The sequence below is a fragment of the Vanessa cardui genome, chromosome 5, assembly GCF_905220365.1.
Source record: "Vanessa cardui chromosome 5, ilVanCard2.1, whole genome shotgun sequence".
Lineage (NCBI taxonomy): Eukaryota > Metazoa > Arthropoda > Insecta > Lepidoptera > Nymphalidae > Vanessa > Vanessa cardui.
Window position 1 is genome coordinate 8,149,790 of NC_061127.1, and position 26,291 is coordinate 8,176,080.

At 32.4% G+C, this 26,291-nt stretch overlaps 3 protein-coding genes across 3 annotated transcripts; 2 read left to right on the forward strand and 1 right to left on the reverse strand.

The window, feature by feature from the left end:
- The first annotated feature begins 796 nt into the window (after positions 1–796).
- Positions 797–9,428, forward strand: LOC124529726 (thioredoxin domain-containing protein 11). The gene is made up of 12 exons (XM_047103623.1): positions 797–1,240; positions 1,319–1,529; positions 1,762–1,885; positions 1,972–2,078; positions 2,191–2,388; positions 3,371–3,577; positions 3,655–4,127; positions 4,390–4,690; positions 5,067–5,306; positions 5,923–6,113; positions 7,572–7,707; positions 9,013–9,428. The coding sequence occupies exons 1-12, from the start codon at positions 1,032–1,034 to the stop codon at positions 9,313–9,315; spliced, it is 2,700 nt and encodes an 899-aa protein (XP_046959579.1). The 5' UTR covers positions 797–1,031; the 3' UTR covers positions 9,316–9,428.
- A 64-nt stretch (positions 9,429–9,492) lies between these two features.
- On the reverse strand, positions 9,493–14,613 carry LOC124529727 (zinc carboxypeptidase-like). Its single transcript, XM_047103624.1, has 8 exons — positions 14,515–14,613; positions 14,189–14,418; positions 13,953–14,058; positions 13,141–13,352; positions 12,426–12,583; positions 11,335–11,454; positions 10,684–10,822; positions 9,493–9,847 (listed from the first exon to the last, which is right to left on the reverse strand). The coding sequence occupies exons 1-8, from the start codon at positions 14,604–14,606 to the stop codon at positions 9,738–9,740; spliced, it is 1,167 nt and encodes a 388-aa protein (XP_046959580.1). The 5' UTR covers positions 14,607–14,613; the 3' UTR covers positions 9,493–9,737.
- Positions 14,614–14,944: 331 nt separating this feature from the next.
- Positions 14,945–24,664, forward strand: LOC124529814. Its single transcript, XM_047103730.1, has 12 exons — positions 14,945–15,079; positions 15,153–15,491; positions 15,572–15,753; positions 16,036–16,698; positions 16,831–16,999; positions 17,202–17,365; positions 20,758–20,911; positions 21,333–21,484; positions 22,013–22,069; positions 22,593–22,677; positions 24,031–24,146; positions 24,313–24,664. Exons 1-12 carry the CDS (start codon positions 14,974–14,976, stop codon positions 24,484–24,486), a joined length of 2,361 nt encoding a protein of 786 aa, XP_046959686.1. The 5' UTR covers positions 14,945–14,973; the 3' UTR covers positions 24,487–24,664.
- The last annotated feature ends 1,627 nt before the right edge of the window (positions 24,665–26,291 follow it).

The following is a 26,291-nucleotide window of genomic DNA, read 5'->3' on the forward strand; positions in this document are numbered from 1 at the left end:
TAGACATGGGATTGGTAAATGATCACATCGAGCGTAGGCAAACTCTTCTTCGGACAAATGCTTCGCGGGAATTAGTGCTATGAAGTACGAATACAGTCAGATGTTACCGAGACAACTAATAATTCAACTACTCAGAGTTCTAATAAAAGGAAAAGGTGCAGTGTATGTCCATCTTCAAAAGATGTAAATTCATCAAAAATCTGTATAAAATGTAAGAAATACATAATATGACTAAAACATTCTGAAGTTTTGTGCCTTTCGTGTTGCCAAGATAATGAGCAATATACGTATAATATAGTCGTTTAATGTGATTTTATTCGTATTTAATAAATATGATTTAAAAATATTATGATTTAAATATTAAATTTTGTATTTAATTCAAAACAATTACTCCATATTTTTGCCATCGGGTCAATATGACCCGAAGGCCTCAAGTGTACAGTGTATTTGAAGAACCGAGGAAGGTTAACGTGTAAGTTTGGAAATGTAACATAAAGAATAAAAAATAATATATACTAGCTTCAAAGAACTGTTTGTGCTCATGTGAGGTCACCTCACATAGGTGGCTGTTGATTAAATAGACGTGTAATTAAATCTAGTATTTAATTAAATAAAACCATTCAGGATGATTGTAAAATAAGCTTTAAGGCACTTTAAAACTGAGTTTGCTTTTGCAGCACTAGGGCATTTACATAAGAAGTGTTACAGTTTTAGGTTTTCCAGGTTATAAATAGTCAATAAATAATTTTGCCCACACTAAAACAATTGGCAATTTGGCAATGTCAATTGTCAAATGTCAAGTGTCATAGCATTTGGATGTTTTAAGTCAATACAAAATTGATTTTCATTTGATGGAATTTTTAACTGTAAAAAGTTATGAGAAAGAAACTACTAAAGTTAATGAATAAATATTTTGAGTCAGAACTTGTGACAATGTAATGGTACACAAGTCTATAAAAAATATAAGGTATAATGCAAAATACAAATAGAATACAAACTTTAGTAGCCTTTATGTTTATGAATGACGTGTAATGTTTCCAACGGCGGACACTGAAGATATTTCACGGGTCACGTCATTAAAAAGAAAATCGAGTTTCTCTAGCAATGAGCGAGATTCCACTGAAAGCACTCAAGTGGCAAAGCAAAACAATAATAGGGAGTTAACCCTCAATATGTTGATCAAAGAAGTTGTGTTTTGTATCGCTCTAGCTTTAACAACTTACGGAGCTTTACATAATACGTGAGTTATTTGATATATTACTGAAATATAAACCATTGATAAAAAGTTATCACTATAATTTTTATATTATTATTTTAGGCCTGCAAAAATATCTAAAGTTCCTCGAGCAGTTAGATTCTTCTACTCTGATTCTGTTGTGGTAGACTGGTATAAAGGCCAGTTGAGTAATGCCTTAGCTACTATTAACACTGAAGACTTATCATTTGTTATGTATTATGCACCTTGGGATGCAGAATCACAGTATGTTAGAGGAGAATTTGAAAAGGCTGCACATATTTTAAGAGATAGAGTGAGTATTCAAATACTAAAGATTATTTTTCACATAGCAATAATATGTTATACTGAATGAGACAAGTATTGTTTTTTTTCCATAATGAAACAGTATGTATAATTTATAGAATTAGATGCTATATGATATTTAACAGCTGCTTGAGTAATTTGGCTGATTTTATTGAAACAAAATAATGTGTTTAAGAATGATAATAATATGTTATAGATGTGTTTCTTTTATATTTTTTCAGGTACATTTTTCAGCCATTAACTGTTGGAATCCTGGTAGTGAATGTAGATTACAACATAATAAAATACCATCATGGCCAATATTGATGGCATATACCGTTACCTCCAGAGGTGTCTTATACAAAGGTTAGTATTCATTTTACATAATTTATCTGAAGACTGTGTACTGATACACTGTTATAGCATCATTTACATTTAATTTGTTTTAATAGGACCAAGAAATGCCGAAAGTATGGTCAACTTTTTGGAAATGCTAATGAGGCCTCTTGAAAAAATTTCTAACACAGAAGACCTAGTCAACTTACTATCTATATGTGATGTAAGTTATTTTGTTCAATTAGTTAATACATTATAAATGATAACAAATGAATATATTACTAATGATATAATTAACACTATTTAATTATACTTCTGTTAATTGTCTCTTTCAGGCTGTAGCATTAGGTTTTACTCCACTGACAGACACATCCAGATATTATAATATTTGGTACAATGTAGCACTCAAATCTCGTGAATTTGATACTGTCGGTGAAATATGTTTTGCTACTGTTACTTCTAAAGAGTTAGCAATGGATTTAGGAGTGGAAAGAGTTCCAAATTTAAGGCTTATGCTTTGGAATGATACAAAGGTAATATAGTGAAGGCATTTATTATCCTCTCTAGTGGCCAGTCATTGAATTTTGCTCAAGCTTCCTTATCTGAATTATTTAGGAATATACATAAACACCTCTGCTAAAAATATGTGTCTTTTAATAGGTTATTTATATGTTTATAACCTATATTAAAATTATGAATCTTTGGTAACATCTTTTGATAGCTATATTAATATATTAAAATGCAAAATATGGACATAATAGAAACATATAAACAGGACCTATGTGTTTAAAGAAAATAAACATAGAAGTAGATTACAACTTTGCAGTAATATTAGTTAATATATATAATTATATATAAGTTACATGGATAACAAAGTCCACTGTAGGCCAAGGGATTAGAGTGTAAAAGTATTAAATAAAAAAACTCAAAGAGAATCATAGAGAGATACACTATAGACAACATGTTGTCTATAGAGATTTCCTAGCTTAGTCAAGTATTATATGATATTGTTTATATATTTTTTACTATGAAGATAAGTGTTTGCTTTAGCAATAAAAATCATATACTTAGAGTTTACTTGTATAAATATATTTATATAATTTGATTCAGGAGATTATTGAAGTTAATAAACTTCAAAAGTTTTTCTGAGATTTTCATGCATCGTTGTAAATTGGAGAGTCGAGCCCAGTGGTTAGAACGCGTGCACCTTAACCGATGATTGCGGGTTCAAACTCAAGCAAGCACCGCTGATTCATGTGCTTAATTTGTCTTTATAAAAATATTTGAGGAAACCTGCATGTGACAAATTTCATAGAAATTCTGCCACATGTGTATTCCACCAACCTGCACTGGAATAGCGTGGTGGAATATGTTACAAACCTTCTCCTCAAAGGGAGAGAAGGCCTTTAACCCAGCAGTGGGAATTTACAGGCTGTTGTTGTTGTTCTTGTAAATTGGATAAGCATAAATATATTAAGAGAGAATAGATACTATCTGTTTTAATTGTTTTGTTAGGAGTACAAACCAGAGGATAGCAATCAGTCATGGAATGAAACATTTATAATGCACTGGGTGCTGCAAAATTTTGCCCAACCAGTCGCTAGGATTATTCCAATGTGGCAAAAGAGCTACAGTTTTGAGAGATTTGCAGACGGACAACCAATGTTGATTCTATTTACGCCTCTTAATCCGCTTTATGAACAATTACCATCATATGCTCTGGTAAGTGATTTATTTGATATTTCTAACAATTGTAATATGAATTTATATGTCTTATTTATTTTTTAAATAAATTTCAGTTGCGTGAAGTGGCAATGGAATATTATAATTGTAAAAACAATGAAAGTAATCAATGGACAGCTGAGCTAATAAAGCTGCAACAGGTACAAAGGTTGCTATACCAACAGAAGAACTTTTTGAAATTTTGTCAAGAATACAAATTCAAAAAGCCTGTGAAAAAAGTTAACGCACTTTCAAAGAGAGATGTTTTCATATCTCAAAATAATAAATATCTATGGAATAACTTGACGCAGAAGACTCAGAAGAGCGGTATATTTAATTTCCTAATCAATCATGCACTGGTTACCTCAAAGGAGGCGGATGGTTCAAATGAAAATTTGTGGTCCAAATTAGGGTTTTTGGATCAATGTGGAATGAGCACCGCCAAGTCTTTACCCGCTGAAAAAAGTTTCTATGAAAATTATGAAAAATGTCAGTCAATTGAAGACCAACTGAGGGAAGAGAGGGAGAGCACGGAAATGGAGGACCAAGAGTAAGTAATTTTATGTTATTTATAAAGTATTAAAACTGTAAATTATTTCTTGCTAAGATAAGCCAACTGGCGCAAACCAATACTTTTACTGCTGGATTGTTTCCCCACAATACAGATTATCTCAACCAAGGACCAACTGCAGGAGGATTAAAGACAAATTAACTTAGACATTGAATTGACGTTCAAATTAAATTTATATTTATAAATTTCGTTTTACTCCAGTGTTACCAGAAATCAAAATGTCAATTTAAACTTATTTCAGTGTAGAAACAACAATGTTGCCATTTGAAGACGATCCTTTGTCCGCTGAAAACCTTATTCAAGATAATGTGAAACATTTCTGCCGGCTTATGAGATTTGCCAACAAAATAAGCCCTCCAGTATCTCCGTCGAGAGTCACAAGTGGGAATATCACACATATTCATGGTCTTGCTTGTAAAACAAATAACACTCTGTATATGGCAGCCATTGATAGCGTCCGGAACTACCATTTTGCAGAGGCACTTGGTATTAATATAAAAAATAAAAAGGACATGACCGCTGTAGTCATTTTGGATAGTAAGGTAACAATTCAGTTATTAGTAAATTTCTTTATAGTTATTGTGTAGAAGAAAAAGAAATTACTATAAGACATTTAATTTGTTATCCTGACTTCCTAACAGATGGTCAAAGGATCTTATAAAAATAACAACGCACTTGGAATCGTTTCCGTTATTTATAATGTCTTTGTTTTTATGAATATACAAAATTGAATTAGTCGAATAAAATAAGTTTACGAAAAATGCTAATGATTAATTTCCAAAATAACGCATCTGTACCGTAAAAAAGATTATGAATAATTTTGCTATTTTGACAAACACTATATTATAATTTTTATGCATCGTGTGTGTCTGTCTGTATAATAATCGTGTACGATTACATATAACGCTATTCTTTCAGTACGAAACCCAGTACGTCATGTCAGAGGAATACAGCGCTAAATCACTGAGAGAATTTATATATAATTTTACTCAGAAGAACCTGAAGCGTACTTTACGAACTTACGTGGAGAACGCTAAATACACCCATTTTTTCGGTTCCGCTGGAAACACTTATATTAATGAAAAAAATGAGAGTATGGTTCAGATATTAGACCTGACCACTCGCACATTCAAAAAAGTCGTCAGAACTCCGGGCACGGTGAGTTCAATAAAAAGGCCTTTTGTATATAATTATAATACATACAACAACAATAACAGCCTGTAAATTCCCACTGCTGGGCCAAAGGCCTCCTCTCCCTTAGAGGAGAAGGTTTGGAACATATTCCACCACGCTGTTCCAATGCGGGTTGGTGGATTACATGTGTGGCAGAATTTCTATGAAATTTGACACATGCAGGTTTCCTCACGATGTTTTCCTGTTAATAGATGAATTATAAAGACAAATTAAGCACATGAATCAGCGTTGTTTGCCTGGGTTCGAACCCGCAATCATCGGTTAAGATGAACGCGTTCTAACCACTGGGCCATCTCGACTTATAATATATAATTATAATACATAAGTCCCAGAGATTAAAATAAACACCGGCTACTCGGGGCAGTCTGCTTAACTTGTCTTTATAATTCATCTCGTACTCAGCGGCGAAGGAAAACATCGTGAGGTAACCCTGCATGTGACAAATTTCATAGAAATTCTGCCACATGTACATTCCATTGGAAGAGCGTGGTGGAATATGTTCCAAACCCTCTCTGTAATGGAAGAGGAGGCCTTATCTCAGCAGTGGGTAATGTACAGGCTGTTACTTTGCTCGGGGCAGGTGACGTTGGTGGCGGTGTGCGGCGGCGGCTGCGGCGCGCTGACGTCACGCGCGCTGGCGCACGCCGGGCGCGTGCTGCGCGCGTGCGGCGTGCGCGTGCAGTGCGCGCGCATCGACGCGCTGCGTCACGACCTACCGTGGCACTACACCGCGCACGTCTACCCCACCATACTCGTCTTCCCCGCTCACGGGTAATTGTTTTGTCAAACATTTATAACATATCAGATGATTACGGGTAATTATTGTTTAGTTTATTCTGTTCATTTTTCTAAAATGACATATGTCTGCATTATAATTAATATATGTCTTCGTGGTGTGGTATAAAGCCGTCAAACTGGAAGAGTAGGATCAAATCCTGGAAGGACAAAGCATAGGGCTGGCCTTGCTGTCAATAAATTCTCCAGAGTTTTTTTTTTATGGTATAGGTTGGCGGACGAGCATATGGGCCACCTGATGGTAAGTGGTCACCATCACCCATAGACAATGACACTGTAAGAAATATTAACTATTCCTTACATCGCCAATGTGCCACCAGCCTTGGGAACTAAGATGTTATGTCCCTTGTGCCTGTAGTTACACTGGCTCATTCACCCTTCATTCTGTTCAATTCAAACCGGAACACAACAATATTGAGTACTGTTATTTGGCGGTAGAATAACTGATGGCGGTAAATACCCAGACGGGCTTGCACCAAGCCCTACTACCAAGTAAAATTTATAACATCTCAGATGATTACGGGTAATTCTGTTTAGTTTATTCTGTTCATTTTTTCTAAAATGACATGTCTGCATTATAATTAATAAATGTCCGGCTTCGTGGTGTGGTATAAAGCCGTCAAACTGGAAGAGTAGGATCAAATACTGGAAGGACAAAGCATAGGGCTGGCCTTGCTGTCAATAAATTCTCCAGAGTTTTTTTTTTAATGGTATAGGTTGACGGACGAGCATATGGGCCACCTGATGGTAAGTGGTCACTATCACCCATAGACAATGACGCTGTAAGAAATATTAACTATTCCTTACATCGCCAATGTGCCACCAGCCTTGGGAACTAAGATGTTATGTCCCTTGTGCCTGTAGTTACACTGCCTAACTCACCCTTCAAATTGGAACACAACATGATGGTGGTAAATACCCAGACGGGCTTGCACCAAGCCCTACTACCAAGTAAAATTTATAACATCTCAGATGATTACGGGTAATTCTGTTTAGTTTATTCTGTTCATTTTTCAAAAACACTTATTATAATTAATATATGTCCGGCTTCGTGGTGAGGTATAAAGCCGTCAAACTGGAAGAGCAGGATCAAATACTTGAAGGACAAAGCATAGGGCTGGCTGCTGACCTTGCTGTCAATAAATTCTCCAGAGTGTTGAAATTAGCAGGAAGATGGGTATAAGAAATATACTCGTCCTTACGTCCAGTTTTGTGCCCACGTTTGTCACGTAATAAGGTTTTGACAAACACTAAAGTCGCGCTCGAAATGAGAAAGGTAAACTAAAGCTGGTTCTGGTGTGCGGTGCGCGCAGCGGCGGCGAGGCGGAGAGCCGACGTCCAGTTTTGTTTGTCACGTAATTTGGTTTCGATAAACACTCGCGCTCGAAATGAGGAAGGTAAACTAAAGCTGGTTCTGGTTTGTGGTGCGCGCAGCGGCGGCGAGGCGGAGAGCCGCGCGTTCCCCGGCGCCGAGCGCGTGTCTGGCGGCGCCGTGCTGGCGCTGGCGCTGCGCTCGCTGGTCGCGCCGCGGCAGCTGCGCGTGCGACTGGCGCTCTGCCAGCAGGCGCAGGTAAATGACGCATTTATTTGTGTTACAAAATACTGATCGAATTCAAAATTACTAACTTCTGCTTACTACTTCTTGATGATATATTTTTTAATGCAAGTATGTATAGTAGGACACAAATTAGATGTATCATCGGAAAATGCAATGGAATGAAATTAAAACCGATTGCTGCCGATTTACACAACCAATAGAAATAGCTCCCTATCGCGCCATTCGACGCTATTCGTCGCTATAGATTCACGCGTCAGAGAAAGCAAGTGTGGGTAAATTCACGCGTCAAATTGACGAATATATTAGGTCATATGATATTACAAGTTATTGCGTTTGTGTAAAGATCATATTCGCGTGAGATATAAATATTGATAATTTGTTATAGCATACTCAATTCGGATGTGATCGGTTTTACGAATTTTGCCGATGCGACATCTAAGTTGTGTCGTAATATACCATATTTTGAAATTTCTAAATCTAAGTGGTAACTAAAAATCGTAAGACCAAAATTAAAACCACACGCATTCTTTCAAATATATGAGCTTTTGGTTGTATTATGAAGAAAAAAAAGTATTTTCTAAAGCTACAACAATAACTATTTTGTTAAATTCAAACGCGCAAGGAGCACAATAAACACAAATATTTTTATGGAATTAAATTAGTCTGCTCATGATGGGGTAAAGGTTACTGACTATGTTATGACTAAATAAAATCTAAAGCTTTATAGTGCAGTTAAATGTGGCTTTGAAACAAATATGTAATAGCTACATATAGTATACCTATACACAATCTATGTTATTGTGTTAATATACAGAATGCCGCCGAAATTATCACATCAGATGAAACGACGATTAATAATCGTTTATGAATTACTCTATGAATATGCGGTAAACATAATATTTTGAAGGAAAATGCAAATAACATTTATCCGTTAACTTGATGCTCACTCTTTAAAGCAAAATATCAAAATAAAAATAGGTGCTAATTTTAGTTATTAGGTATTTTATAATTCTACAATTTTCATCCTCTAATCCATTACTTCATATTTGGACTGACGACAAAGACTGACGGTATTATTATGAATCAACGAAAAACTATAATTTTTGGCACTGTAAAATAGAGATGTATAAACAATGTCTAGAGATACATTGCTTATACATCGTCATAATCATACGATTATACTTATAAAACCGTAGTATGTACCACTATAATCTTCAATTATTTAATGTTATATATTTTATTCACTTAACTTTGTTTTGAATATATATGTATATATGTAATTAGTTTCCCTACATAATAAGTAATAAATTTTTTCAGATGATAGATGAGAAAAAAGCATGTCTGAAAGATATGAGAGAACATATAAACAGTGTGATTGGCAGAAATTTGAAATACTGGCGCCGGACTGACGTCGGCGATCTCAAAGCCGCACTGCTAAAGAGGCTGCAACATTTGCACCAAGTGTCTTTATATATGAACCTGCTTCATATCTCGGATCTCAATGATAGTAATCAACTCCAGCAGTTACTCCTGCGATCCCTCGACAAAATGTCCGAAGTTTGGGACATCGACGAGTCTGTTTTAAGAAAAAGTGTCATTCCATCACAAATAAATAGATGATACTAGCTGTATACTGTAAATAATTTATTTGTTATATTGCTCATCACATATATGTGTAAACACGTTGCTTATTTTTAGAAACTAAAGTGTATAAAAATGTTTCAGAAAGTGAATTTCGTTTTTTTTTTTTTTATTTCTATTATCATTACTTTTTTTTATTGATAGCTCTTTGAAAATCCTATGAGTACATTGTTTTTTTTTTTATTTCACAGAATCATATGAGCAATGTAAATATTTGGGATTGTTGATTATTTAAACTGTATATATTAAAAGAATAATATAACATTTTATTAAGGCATAAAATTGTTATTATGCATAAAATAGCGTAAAAAGTGTATTTTTATTTGTCCGCGTAACGATTATGTAAATATTTTTTAATAATTGTAAATAAAAATACATTATTGTAGAATAAACTGTTTATCTCAGAACTCAATATCTTTACCAAAAAATGACAGTGTATTTTGTTTAGTGCTACTTCTCCAACCTCTGACTAAACCAAGTATTACTGATATCGATTTCCGAACGTAGGATTCTGAAATTAAAAAAAAAATGTATCTAAAAGGCGCTGCATACCACAATATATATTTTTGACCTATTTACTAATTAAAAGTATATTACGTTAAATAGTCGCATTATTTATTTCATTATGAAAATATTTACTGGTACAATTAAGACAACAACCCGCTTTGGCTCCGTACGTGTTTAAATGAAACCCACTATAAGGAAACATACATTTTACGTCGGTAATAATGTCTATTAGTGGAAACAATGGAATTTGTTTCCATTATTGGCTCAATTAAATAACTCGATTGATTGATAATATTAATAATGATACTATTCATTATTAATATTATAAATTTTAAACAAAATTTAAATATTTAAATTTTCTTTGTACAATAATATAAATGAAAAAAAAAAATTAAAAATATTTTTTTTTCAGTTTTAGAAATATGTCTAACCAAGAAAAAAAGTAGTAATGGTTGATAAGCGATTCCGTCTGTCCAATCCATATACCATCAGGGATCTGTGATGGAATATGGAAATGTTTGGGTAGCGTTAATGCCAGATTAATGCCTTTAAGAATTTTTATTTCAGGCGAAGTATATATGCCCACCTGAGGGCAAGTATTACCATTGCCCATGTTATGTCCATTGTGCCTGTAGCTACACTGACTCAGTCAAGAATTGCTACTTGATGGTAGAATATATGATAAATGAGTAATACGTACCCAGACATACTTGCTCAAAGCCCTACCATCAAGTAACACTTACTAAGACTTTTTGTGGCGGTAATAAATATAGTAACGCCAATGTAAGTGATTTATAAACGCCATAAAACGAATAATATTGAAAATTGAAGATATTTAACCCAATATAGTAGAATCTGTATAGTTTGGAAATACTTCATGATAAGGTTTAACGACAAACACCAAGTCGGTTCCAACGACTCCTGAGATATAATCACTCAGAGAACCAGCGACGCGCTCGTCACTACTGCCTTGATGAACCTTTGAAATTTAGATAAATTAAATAAATTAAACAGTTGTTCTAAATACATACTACGATCACACGGAACTTTTATGCATGGTGACTATTGTAACGGAAGTACCGTTGGATCTTCTGAACAAATAAATTAATTATAGCATGTGGTCATTGATATTGCTTGATCAATTATATTAATTTATTATTAATGTTATATAAATATTTTCTTATTACGATTTCTTGAAAGCTGAGATGGCCCAGTGGTTAGAACGCGTGCATCTTAACCGATGATTGCGTGTTCAAACTCCGGCAAGCACCACTATACATATATTTGCTTAATTTGTGTTTATAATTCATCTCGTGTTCGGCGGTGACGGAAAACATCGTGAGGAAACCTGCATGTGTCTAATTTCTTCGAAATTCTGCCACATTTACTTTTTTTTTACTTTACGATTTCTTGGAACTTTATGGAGAAAATATCTAATAAAAGTATTACGAATGTGTCGTGCTCCAAACTAAATATTTTAAAATCTGAAACCTCATAAAGCCGACCATCGGGGAGTCTTGCTTGTCTCGCTGCGTATTCTCCGATTTCTTGTAACGTATGGTAATTACTTGGCTGACGTAAAGTGTAGCGCCAAGGGTACAAGATAAATTCCTGTAAATATTTTTTTAATGTTTTATTGCATCAGGTCTGGCCTGAACAACAAGGATTTGAAGTGGCCGTATAGATATACCTAAATTGTGAGCCCGGTAAGTATATTTGTTTGAAAAAATGTATAGGTACTGTTCCATTTTATTTCTTTACGATTTTATTCCTAATGATGACTACGTTCTTACCATCTAGTATATATTACAAATATTAATATAAGTTAAAAATAGCAAATATAAAATCTCTATAGGATAAATTATGCAAAATTTATAAATAGTTAAATCAATATTTACTCAGATCAAATTGTTATATGACTAATTTTATTAATTCTGATACAGATTTGTATGTAATGAAACGTACTATTTGAAATAAAATTGCAATAAAACAGCTAAAGTTAGATTGTAGTAATAAAATGACGATATAAAATGTACCCTACCTGATGTCTCATTTTCTAATGTAAATACATATACAGGGTTATTTGTAATTCGACGTTTCCTCGTTAGGAGGTGATAAGGTGTGACTATTTACAATAATTTTAAACCCCATATGCATAATGCAAAAGTGAACCATTTTTGAGTATTCGCGATTTTTAGTTTTTCTTTTTTCAAAATAAGCCAAAAATGCAAAATTTTAATGTTTTTTTATTGCAAATAGTCACCCCTATCACCTCCTAACGGGAATACGTTGAATTACCAATATTCCTGTATATGTTCTAGTAATCGAATAATACCAAGTACTAAAACTTTTTTTATTATAAAATGTTAAAAATTTCTTTACTGCTTGACTAGTAAACTCTGATTTAAAAAAGATGAATAGCGAGGATAGGGCTTGAAAAAATGGCGGCAATTTGGTAGGTGGTGAGATAATCCGCTTGATCCGATTCCATTGTAAGATTATTACAAATTGTAAAATAATTTATATTGAGATATTCTTGGAGAAGAGATTATAATATATATTCAGAAATAAAATACGGTTACTTTTTTAGGCACAAAACTGGCATGCAAATGTATGGCTAGATGCAATGTGTCGGCCAGCTTGTGCACGTATTCCCGTATTGCTTGTGCTTCCGACGTAGAGAAAGGCTTTATGCCAGGGTAGTATTGCGAACAACGAATCGGAGTTTTACGTACGTCATCTGCAATATGAAAAATTGATTTTATCGCTGCTTTATTGCCCGTAAAAAACGATATCTTACTGATATATGTGTTATTGACATTGATGATACTATTATGTTTATCGTATTTATTGTAAACCGATAAATTTGTATCACTTGCACTTAATTTAAGCAATAAAAATTCTAGTGACACTAAAATAATAATTCTTAGAACACGTTAAACCTACTTTATACTTCACTTAAAATATTCTTGGCTTAATTAAAGAGCTTGTGACAAAAAATCTCTAATATGAATAAATTACTTATTTACTAAAGAAAATTTGACAACTTTTATAAATCAATCGTGTTGTGCATATGCATGTGCTCATGTGCATGTAACAACCCACAGAAAAAACTATTAGAAGTTAATTAAAAAATTTTTTTGGAGTGACAGTAACCTCGTTAAATAATTATATGTAAATATATGTTTTTTAGGTTAATATTATTTACATAGTCATTTAAATCGTCATAACTTGTATTAGTACTTTTGTAGGTTGGTACATTTCTATACAAGGTTCAATTACTACAGAAAAAATCACCTTGCCAGTGATATGCAAAGTTACGATTAATGTTAGTTCCAAAGCATAGTTGCTCTCCTGATTCCTTGTCGACATTCTTGTGCCATTGGGCTGGTTTAGTTTTAGTCCTAAGAGAGATGTTGCGTGACCACTCTATAGCGTCTATTGACGTATAATCACGAAGACTCGTCGTAAAATTAAGTCCGTCTGGGTTCGCTATCGGTATTAAGTACCTATAATAAACGATTTAATAAATATCACGCTTTATAATACTGCTTTGAGCCGGATACTGTTATATTGTTTCATATTCAAAGGTATTCCGTATGTTTTGTAGGTCCTTCATGTTAAACATATGGGAATCTAATTTGTTATCAAAAATTGTAATCTGATAATAATTAAACTAACTTAGGGCAGATTGATAAGTTGGTGATAAACTAGTCACGTTCATAGTATATTCCGGAAATCGTGAGGTACCTTATAGTATGTACCTAGTTGCTATTGTTAATCGATAATGGCACTCTGAGATATATTAACCATAATACATCGTACCGTCCTACCATTCTTGTGTTTTTTGTTATGGTGGCTCTTTAAGCCTTCAAACCACAAAAATACTAAGCATTGCGGTTTAATGTGTATACAGTATTATATTCGATGACAGTACCCTAATAGTGGTAGTACCTGTCCAGACCATGTAAACTTTCTCAAACATTTCTGTTAATGTGATCTTGGTCCTATATATTTTGATACTAAGTAACTATTATGATTTGCTAAAATTAACTTGAAAAAGTGTTCCTCTATATGATATTTAATAATTATTTAACTATTAATTTTACCAGTCATAATCGTTAAAAAACGGTGTTTGGTATGTTGTGTCATAAAGCAGTTTGTCGGCTAATTCCAGTATACTATTTGATCCAGCCCACACCATTCCATTAATTGCTGAAATATATTCATTAAAACATTTAACACTCTATATTTTGTTTCCAAAAAAATTAACCAAAATTCAGTGTTTCTGAAGTATTTTTAAGATCCTGAGTTCAGATTAATAAAGTGATTATTGATATATTACTTCCAATTACGAGTATTCCAGGTTTCTTGCTGAGGGTGTCACTGTGCAATTCAATAGCTATAAGACTATTATTGGCAGCAGTCTGTGGAGTCAAATGAACCACTTCTACCATTTCAGGATCCTCGATGGCCATGTGTTGCACTATATTCAGCATAGTCTCGTAATCAATATACCCCTCATATTTCAAGTTATCACCGATACTTCTAATCTTTCTCATTTTAGTGCCTGATCTATATTTTTAAAAGATATTATTTAACATAAATTGTACAGTACGAATAGAAAACATAATATACTAATATTAAATTAAATAAAAAATGATAACATACTGTTCGAAGTTTCTTGGTGGAAACAAAAACATGAACAGAATTCCCAGAAAATATATAAATCCAACTATATACACTTTTATATGCAAAAACATTATACAAAAATATCAATAGTATTTATCAAGTCATATACATCAATCAAAGAGTATGTAATCTTCGTACATATTAATCACGTTTTTTTGAATATATAATTGAAAAAATGTTTCCATTTACAAAAACATATTTTAAATCGTAACTTTGTCTTTGTATTTTAATTTTATGGAGAAAGAAATTGCCGTTTTAATTAAATGAATATGGTAAAATATGTCTTTCAATTAATAAATATGTATATAAACGTTAATCATCAAAAAATCATTTTTCTGGTGACGTTCTTTAGATCATAGTATTCTTTTTCTAATATGACTTCTGACAAGATAACAGCTTGTACTGTCAAAATATGATGGAAGACAATTTTTTCTTATAATGAATTTGACTATATTTTTGATAATATTAGGCTCTACAGAATTGGTATTTAGTTCAAGCGTTAATAGTACGAAAGATGATTCTTGCCACATTTGTACCCTGTCATGTAAGACTTAGTAAATGTGAATTTTGTGTTTCAATTACATGTGTGTGTGCAAACATTTTTAAATATTTTATAGATTTTCGTCGTAAACGAGCAAACTCAGAGTATACGAGGTGGTATTCTAATTTAGAAACAACACAAGAATTTATCGTTAAAGTTTTAGACGATGATGTATCTACCGCCAATAAACCAATTGCGGCTGTGAATATCCAACCACTTACTAAAGCTCAAGAGAAAATTATTATTGGTGGAGCGGTAGTACCATCTCCAACTACCGAATTTACTTTAGATCCTTCAAAAGAATATACACGATTCATTCCTCCCACTACTCTTGCTGTCACAAAAATTGATGGTAATATTGTATTGGCGCAAATTACACCATATGATAAAGTAATACCACCAATACGACCAAAAGGTACTTAAATATTAATTTCAAATAAAATTACTGTAATCATGTAATATCATAGTTAATTATAGCGTTTATTACCTTATAAGGTATTGAAATTAATCACGCCCCTGGGCGGCATCCACAACGTGATGAAAGTCCTCCCGCTAGTCCTAAATTTCTACCAAGATCTCAACCACTTATAGGACGCCAATATGCTCCTATAGCACCGGTATCTTTTACGCGTCGTCATACAATTGGTCCGCTTACTCCACGCACGGTGGACAATTTCGTGAGTAAACATATACGTACGTTATATTGATAAAATAGTAAATAATAAATAGTATATATTATAACTTATTAGTTTTTGCACGGTTAGCTCGCGATAGCAATCATTTACTCTAAACGATAAAGTATCTGGCTATTAGATCAGTAGAGCAAAGTAATTACAGGGAATTGTTGCTACCCACTATGTTACTATATAGTAAGTAGCAACATATTTTTATTTTCAATTTTTGTTTTAAATTAAATATATCTATTTTTAACCAATAATGATAGTTTTGTATGGTTCTAGGTATTGCATAAAACATCTTTGAGCCCTACAAGGACGTTCTCTTACCCAGATATTGTTATGCCTACGAGATCGTCATCATTTAGGAATTTGTTTTCTTTTGAATATAAATCAGACTTATTTGATAATTCGAAGCCGTCGCGGACTACTCCATCGACACCAATAATTCCTCATCGCACATCATTACGAGCCCACGAAGAAGACGATAATGAAGATTCTAAGACATTTGATACTGAGGATAAAATAAAAACTAATCAACATAAAAATATTTATACAGCAAATAAGACTTTTGAAAAAGAAAATCAGTTATTTTACAACGATTTATTTTATAATGGTGATGATGAAATAGAAAGCACTAAAAATCAGAAAAGTACAACAGAAAATGAAGATAATATTTACTCAGTGAAACCTGACAAGGAAGCATCAGAAAATTTGATGTACACCGATACTTCAACTAATAGTAAAGATGAAGCAGGCAAGAACTATGAAGAAGAAGATGATTTAGAAAATGAAATAGTTAATATAACTTCGAAACCGATATTTGGAGTTGCAACTATAAAAGTTACAGATAGCTTAAAAAATGTTTCCATGGAAAAAAAACGTCCAGTTTGCAGCATCTTAAAATCAAATCCTCTTTCATTTAGTGCACCACTATCTTTACATGAGGTACCCTTTTAATTTTTGATCGATCAGATATTTTGTTAGATAATCATTAATAAATTTTTAAACATTGTTTTTAAAGTAAGAACTATTCTAAACTAGTATCTTCAAGTCTTTTGATTATTAATTTTTCATCAGATAGTATTGCAATTAAAACATTGGGCGATGGAAAGTCCTATTGCTAAACGGGTTGATATTACAAATGGAAATCTTACCGTTATGGAAAATCCAATATATATGATGATAGTTGACGATCCAACTAGCGGCCAAATTATTTCTGCTAAAAAAACTGTCATGATCGTTGCAGGTATGGGTATATATTTGTAAATAATCAGATGTGATTTCAATAAAATTGTTACTTTGTAAAACTGGGTATAAACTATCTATCCTAATACTATTAATGGAAAAAAACTGTCCGAGTGTCTGAAACTGCCGGTGACAGCTAATAATTTATAGATTTAAAAACTTTTGCTGAAAAAAAGTCAACTGCAATAATAAGATTGTTACAGGGATTCAGGGACGAGATCACCATGCAGTAACAGCTGCAATGTATGTTTTATACCAACTCATTGAACGCAGTGAAGCCCGCGCCGATCTGCTGACGAAGTTTCGTTTCTGGATTATTCCTGTTTTCAATCCTGATGGATATGACTATTCGATGACATTTCCACACGTAAGATATAATATGTTTTTTTTTTAATCAGTTAAATCATTTAAGACTATGTTATTGGAAGTTTAAGATCATCTGAGATATAAAATCGATATCTTTTTTGTTACCTATTACGTCCTATAATCTTGTAAAGGACGTAGCCTGAATATATTGATGATAAGTATGGTATGCGTGTGCGTACTTATAAAATTATTAACACTAATGATAAGTCTGATATTACTGAATTTTACTGTGATAAAAAATAATAATTATCTAAAAATTACCATAAAATAATTTATCTTACGAATAGCCTTGATAACAACATTCTTACCATGACGATAATGATAAAATATAGATTATTCAAATTGGATAATTGTTAAGAAAGATACCATCCATTATTGCTATACGCAAAAATGTTATGTCAGTGACTCCCATATATGCTATACTGCTGTTAACAAATTAAATATTTGAGAGGCGAGTCGTTATAGTGCAGCTGATTTATTTTATTGTTAAAGTTATTTACAATAATTCATTAATCAACAATTTTCTACAGTAATATTAAGAAATAAATTTATACTCATTATTTTATTTATTTACTAGCTGACCCGGCAAACTTCGTACAGCCATAATCGAAATGCTTAAATTAGTCCAAATGTGATGTGCATAGAAACCATTGCACGTAACGAATTTATAACTGATTTTTTTAAAGATTTGCTAAATAAATATTTCTGATACATATTCCATTACAAACTTTAATATAATAAAAAAGTATTGCGGTATATTACCTTGAAAGTGGGCATAAAATTTTCCTGAACCATATGTGTTGCGCCAAATGATGTCATGTGGAAACAGATGTTGTATGTTTGTATGTTGGCTAAGAAATGTTTAGAATCATTTCCCATCCCAGAAACTAAAGAGCGTAGGGGATATGGTGGTGGGACCAATTGTGGTAATTTTACGTTGCCTCCCGCACATCATAATCCAGTAGATTCAACACTGTATTTTAACGCCTTATAATATTTACAAATTATTCACATTTAACCAATTGTTACCGATTTGTCGGCACAATAACCTATTGCTGGATCATAGTGGAATGCAGCTCGTTCCAGGATCACAGGAGCACTGCGTCTGCGGGATCTCTCAATCTCATTAAGTCGTGCTCGCTTTTGTTGCGTTCGATGTGCACGCCTAAGCCTGTCTATTTCATTGTCACTCACTAAAGAACGCAATTGTGACATAGCAATACAACTATTTTCTCGATCTGTCTCTCTCTGGTCATCAGTGCGGTTGGCACTGGAAGTAGCTCTACGCACACTTGATTGACTGCGACGACCTAAGTCAGGTCGTGTTCTCCTCGGCATCGTAAACAAAGTAAGAAAAGTTCTCGCACACTTTTCTGTAAAGTGGCACTATAACTAAAGTTTAAAAAAATAGAGCAAGTAACTTGGAATATAGCTGTTACGTAGCGGCAACCATCAACTCACAAAGATAGAAACAAAGAATATAATAATATATAGGGGGATAATGGATGCACTCATTTTTATAAAAGGAATCGATAGGCGCTAAAGGTTCGATCTGTTTATTGGTTGTCAAATGTCAAATATTATCAATTAAATCCATAAGTGCTTTCAATTTTTGCCAAAAAACACGTGCTGTTTTTCAATGATCATGACGATCAGTTGTCGACTGTTCTTCAAATAAATTGTTTTTAATATCATCTCACTGAGGATTACATGTAACAGATCCGGTCAACCATTTTTCGTACATAAGAAATTGCGTCTTGTACATATTCGTTCATATGTAATGGGCAACCAATAAACGAAGATGGCAACATAGTCAATCGCCCCATATCATTTACATTAGCATCATTCGCTATTGCATCTTGCAAATGAATATATTCTTCGGATCTTAATTTTGCTTGGTTTAAACGATTAAAATTAAGACATTCAGTTTCTATTTTGGCATACATATCAACGATGTACTGATGATATAGTTTACCACATCTCGAGATATAATTTTGTGCTTGTGGACGAACCATCAATCGATATGAATAAAAACTAATGGCACTAACTTTTTTCTGTATATTTAAACATGAAAATAAACGCTGTACTTTTAAAATTTTTTGGGAATTAATAAATTAAAATAAGACGTATTATCAATTGAAACTGGTGGATGAGTGTACTCATTTTTAATTAATACTTACTTTTAATTTGACAGTACAATTTTCCGTCTAAAAAATCTCTATTAACAAACTGACCCGCCATTTATTGAATTCATTTGTTACATAAAATGTAATAAATGAAAAACCACTCGACCGATTTTGTGCAAACTTCACATAAACCATCTACTAAATAGTCCGAAAAAACCCTGTAAATTTGGTTTGGATACGTGAGCCCATTCTTGAGTTATAAAATGACATCGAAAAATGCCACTTATTTTTATGTATATAGATTGGAAAAATAGATGTAATGATGTTTTAAATAATGCAAAATCAATTTTAAAACATCAATGTTTTATTGTCTAACATCGATAATCATAGAAAATCAATGATATATCTCTAATAAATCTATTTCTAAGGAAAAACAAAGTCGTTGTTTTTACAATATTCCTAGCATTTTATCATACTTACTCACCTTCTAAACCTTCCCTGGACTTCCACAAATAATTCAAGACCAAAATTAGCCAAATCGGTCCAGCCGTTCTGGAGTTTTAGCGAGACTAACGAACAGCAATTCATTTTTATATATATAGATTTAATATTAAGAAAGAAGGACTCTCATTAATGAATCATTAATGGTTATGAAAATGGTATGCAGTTTTTTCTCGATATTTTCTAGACGCAAATCACACTAAATAATATTTGAAAAATAAACAACATTTTACTTTGTAAGGGTGTCCCAAGTAGCGCATTGGATGTAAGGAATGGTTAAAATTTATTTGTAATGTCTGTAGAGGTATATATATGTCTGTATATCAGGTGGCCTATTTGCACGTCCGCCTGTCTTTTTATATATAATAATAATGTAAAATGGCGGGGTTGCGATTTGATTTTGAGCATTATCTTGCAGTTGAGTCAGTTGTTTTTACAAAGTCGGATGAAACTGTCATATTGAATCGATAATATTATTGGCGTGGAAAAAGCAGACAAAATCAATGTTGGTGGCACAATTTATTTCAAATATGCTAGATTTTGCACTGTAACCCTTAGTTCTTCTCACCGCCTTATGTTAAGCTGAAATTTGAACTAGTTATGCCTACTTCTATATTTTTCTAGAGCGAGTGTGAATATGGCAGTAGCAGTATTACATAAGTTATATAAATATTATTAGAAATATTGATACCAACTATATTCTGCATAAAAGTAACATCGTTTCGACGTCGATAAATATTTCCTTTTTCTTAATTTTCCTCCGTAGCGAAGAGAATGGCCTAAGAATTTACGTCAGTCTTGGGATTCTTGCAAAGGACGTGAATCATGTCAAGCTTGTGAAGATTTCGGTCTAAGATGCACGATACAGCCCTGTTATGGTGTTAATCTCGATCGCAATTTTGAATATCAATGGATACCTCGTAAGTAATTCCTATCGCAAAAAACTATAATTATGATTTTATTATTCAACTATTGTACCTACCATGTAAACAAAGGAGACAGGTGAAAAATGGGATGCATACGTAAATATTTGCTCTTCGTATGGTTTCCATAGAATTGTATAGAGCCACATACTGTTTTATGTTAAAAGAATGAATAGTCTAAGCACTTAATGCTTTAACATCTATTAATTTGACAGTAAAGTAACCAGAAACAGTTTGCAAGAAAAGCAGGCGATTGTAAAAATCAGCCTTATTGTTTGTCTTGTTTTGTAAAACACTGAATCGATCCCTATTCAAAGGGGATTAGGGACAGTTAATGATGTTAATGATACAACTAATCATAAAATACTAATAAAAAAAGTCTATATACGTTTGCTTATTATGTTTAATTGCATTATAGCAGAAGAGTTGCGCGCTGAACACCCGTGTGGGTCGCTCTACGCGGGCCCTCGGCAACTAAGTGAAACGGAGACCCACGCCTTAACACATTTCCTTCATGACCAACGGTCACCACTTTACGCCTTCATTGCTTTTAAGGAGGGCGACGTTCTTGTGAGTCTTTCGAATATCACTATATCGTCTTTGCCGAATCAATAACTACTATGTGCTAAAAAGAATACTTTTGATATAATCGACAAAACTTACTCTCATGAATTTTAATATGCGAATTTTAAAAAGTATTTTATGTTACAGTTATAGATCTCTGGTATTGTGAATACAATAGTTAGTATTATACCTATGAGTTGCCTATATTTTCACATTCAATATTTTTTTAAGTAATTTATTACTTTAAGTTAAAAGAAATCAATCCGCTTTGAGGTAGGTATAAACTATTTCATCAGTATTAACAATAAGTATAAAACAAAATATAAAATAGGAACACAGTGTTATTCTAGGTCTGGTTGCTTGTGCTACATTTCTGATCTTCTTTTCCTGTATTATTCCCTCCATCTCAAGAAAGCCTCTTATACTATAAAATTGTTGGCATTCGGTCGTCTAAGCTGCTCAGTCAAAATGTCTAACCCTTTGTCAAATTGGCATTTTTTTATGATTACTAAATGCTATTTCTTTTTTTTCTAGGGTATATTGTATCCTTATTCGCATACTAATAAAAAACGAGCCCTCGACCATATTCATGTAAGTAATACTTTTTATAGGTTTATATGAATGGTATATTTTTTACGCATGGCACCGGCGCTTCTGACAGCACCTGCTGACAGACCTACATGGCCACCAATTAAACTATCAATTAATCTACGATCTTTGTTTTTATTTGATTTTTTACCTTTTGAAAGATGAGTCAACTCTTTTTTATTATTTAAGGGGACGAGCAAATTAGCCACCTAATGATAAGTCACTGTAGACAATATCACTAAGAAATATTAGCCTTTCCTTATACCACTAATGCACCACGAAGTGGCACTCGCTCACTCACGTTTTAATTTTATTACTTTATAACCAGTAGTTACTCTAGTTATATATAACATCTTTATCCCATGGCATGCACCATTTTGATCGTGTATATATTGGTTTTTACTTTATACCGTGCCAGTGTCTATTGGTAAAGGTGACTAATTACCATCACCTCATTGGCCCGAAAAGAATATAGATATAGAATATGTGTTTATATGCAATGCTTCTTCTAACGCATATATTATAGAGACCACGTGCTTCACGAGCCGCTTCAGCCGCTTTCAGTATAAGCGGACGTATGTATGTTTCAGGACAAACGTCGGAATTTTTACGTGAGTTATGTTAATAATAGTATTTTAATTTTATTTAATAAACAAAACAAGCCCTAAAGTAGGTCACCAATAATGATATAAAATATGTCCTTACATGCTGAATAGCAATGGAAAAATCAGTTGCGACACCTTATCGTATTTTGTCATCTAATCTAGATAAATTTTAAAGACGAATATAAAAATCGTTATAAATATTTAGATACACTTTATGCATAAGTTGTTAGAAGAAAAAAATATGAATGCGTAGAGCTTACTTTTTAAAGATTCTCGTCGTGAAATAAGCTTATTTAAAATGTATGATGTGTATTGAAGATAATTATAATTAAGTAGATTTGTAATATATATTTAAGTCATATTTTATAAATTTGTATTTTAACTGTAATGTTATAAATAACGCAGTCGCAATCATTTTTTAAGCTTTATAGTTCTCTTGAGACTTAAGAAAATTTATTGGCATAAACTTTTTAAAGTAAATATATATCACTTCTTGTAAAAAATGATTCATAATTCATTGCACAAAAATGCATAAAATAATTTATACAGCGAATAAACTCTACTACTCTATTATTAATCGCTAACAATTTTAAATCAAAAGTGCTGAAATTGTAAATAACCTTTATTGCAATCTGCGGTTTCCTTCTTTTAATATCATGCGGTATTAATAATTACTTACCTTACCTTCCTAACCTACCTACCTACCTAATCACATGGGTATTATTTAGAAAAATATAATATTTTTACACTATATATTAATAATAAATATCCTTAGGGGTCTGTTTCATTAGATGCATCTAACCTTGTTATTCCCTAACTCCCGTTTTGTGGCGCAGATTTTGATTCAAAAGTGAATATTTGTCCGTGACTATACACGATAATTAGGTATTACATTAATATTATCGTATATAATATAATCTTTTTAATTACTTCAGCACAAAAACGATTAAACGAACATTATAAAGTTAAAGTCCATTACCAACAAAGTAATCAGATGTAGATAAACAGTGACAAATGAAGTTATCCAGATTTATCACATGGAATATTATGATTCTCCGTTTCCTTATATTTAAATGTAACTACCCTTTTTCAGTAACTCCTATATACTTTTTTACGGAGTTAGTGGTTAGTATATTAAACATAGCTACTCTGCACAGTTTATTTCAGTGACATTGCATCTGCCATTGCGGTTCATGTCGTGTGTTTTGTAGTTCAATCTTTCTCAATAAATGATTTAATCAAAACAAAAACATTTTCAAAACATGTTCAAATAATCAAACTATTCTATTTATTTTAGTATATGGTTTGCAATGTAATGCAAGTTTCAATAAAACCGTTAAACACCATTTTTTTGTCCAGCGCTTTATGCGGGCGGCATTGAAGATTGGGTGGATGGGCATTTAGGAATCGACAACACCTATACGGTCATGATGTTTCGACCCATCGATGTTCAAAACTCGAAACTTGCGATGGAGGTAAATTGTTATTTATTTTTCTTGTATTAACAAACGTTTACACTTCACCGATAGTATTTTATTTATATTCTCCATTATTAAATACATAATTAGATAACAATGTATATAACTGCTGATCAACATTCATAAGTACATGAATTTAATATAAAAATCGTCTTTCTTACAGCGTATCGTTCACGAAGCCTACGCAGCCGTAGACACATTACTCCTGCAAAGCATAGAGCCAGTCGAACCTCCTCATGTCATGTTGACTAGATCTAAAGCCTCACAATCAGCTGTTCCTTTAAAAGGCTGTGCCATTATAGTAATTTTCGCTATACGATACATTAGATATGGTTAAAAAGTTTGCTGAATCCCGATTATGGTTGTGATATCAGCTAGGAACTAAGAGTTTGTCTCCTTATTTGTTGTCTTTGGCAATTATAGGACTGATTATGTATATTCTTTATCATAAATAAATTAAACTTCAATAATTAAAGTTAATGTATATGAATGTCCGATAACATTTGCCTAGAATTGAATTGTTTAATAAATATTTTAGATCATAATACAAAATGTCGCTTTAATAGTTTTTTTCTTACTAAATATTTATAAACAATTTAAAAAATATACACATATGACGAACATGCATGATACCATCGGTAAGATTTAGCAGAAAATATTTTTTTCAATCCTTTATGTCAATACTTAATAAGTTTCAGCCAGTTTACTAATATCTTTAGTAGTTTACAGGGTTATTGGTAATTCGACGTATTCCCGTTAGGAGCTGATAGGGGTGACTGTTTGCAATAATTTTAACCCCTATATGCATCATGCAAAAGTGAACCATATTTCAGTCATCGCGTTTTTTAGTTTTTTTTTTTCAAAATAAGCCAAAAATGCGAATTCAAAATATTATTTAAAAAAATATCAATGAACCTCTATTTTTTCTTCTGATTTATAAAACCGATTAAATACTAGATCATTGTCAATATTTCAACAATAATTATCAGTCCAAATTTAAAAAGGCGACATGGAAAACAATATTATTTAATTATTTTTTTGATTATTTACTATATTTTACAAATTGCCGCAATAATGCTAAAAAAATCTTACAACCGGACTTGGTTGTATTTTTTTATTAAGTTCAAGCCTTTTCTCATTGAAGACTAAATCAATACTGTAACAACACTTAATAACCGAAGACCAGTTGGAAAGTGCTTGCCTAGAAAATGCTTATTACAGCTTTGATACCTGGATTGGTTTGGTCTATTCAGGAACCACCGATTGCATTTTTAGTTATATTGAAGAATATCCTTAGAAAAACGCTTCATGCGAATGTGTTGAATCTCGATGACGTAGGGTTGTAGAGATGTATCCGGGCGTCACGGTAGCATACGAAAGCGATCCTGTGGAGCCTACCAAAATGACGGAGGGCGTATCGCTGGTTTATTAGAGGGCATTCAGGTAAAAAAAATGGCTTGTACAGAAGCTCTTGTTACGCCTGTATATCCTATTGAGATATTGTGTTTATTTTCTTATTTTAAGGACACAAACAATAATATGACACTTGATAACTTAAAAATATGTATTAAATTTATTTATTTCCTTTTTTTATATTGTTTATTTAAAGCTTTTATTATATGGAGGTATATCAGGTAGATAAATATTTTTACAATTACCCAATAAGTTAAGAAAACGATTTTTTTCTTGACCTGCCCTACATGTAATTACATTGCTTTTAAATGTATAATAATTTATGAAATCTTAATCGTATCGGACTTTTTTTAAGGTTTTATATATAACTTGAATAGAATATTTTGGGCCTCAAAAATACATTACGATGGAAAGTTTAAAAAGATAATAGATATAAAAAAAATGACGAGTCTGCGATACATAAAAATGAGTTATACAAAAAACAAGTCAAAATTAGCTTTATTTCAAGAGTTAATTCAAAGTATTTATTACTAAAACTATATGAGTCACTTTTATGAATTTACGTTGCATATGTTATTGTTTCACACATGTATCTATTATATAGGTAACATACAGATACTGTCAGATAATATTTTCAATTAATTATATTCAGATATGATGAAGAGAAAGATAGTAAAATCAAAAGATATGTAAATTAATGTCGAGTAGTATATTAGTTACTGTTTTGGG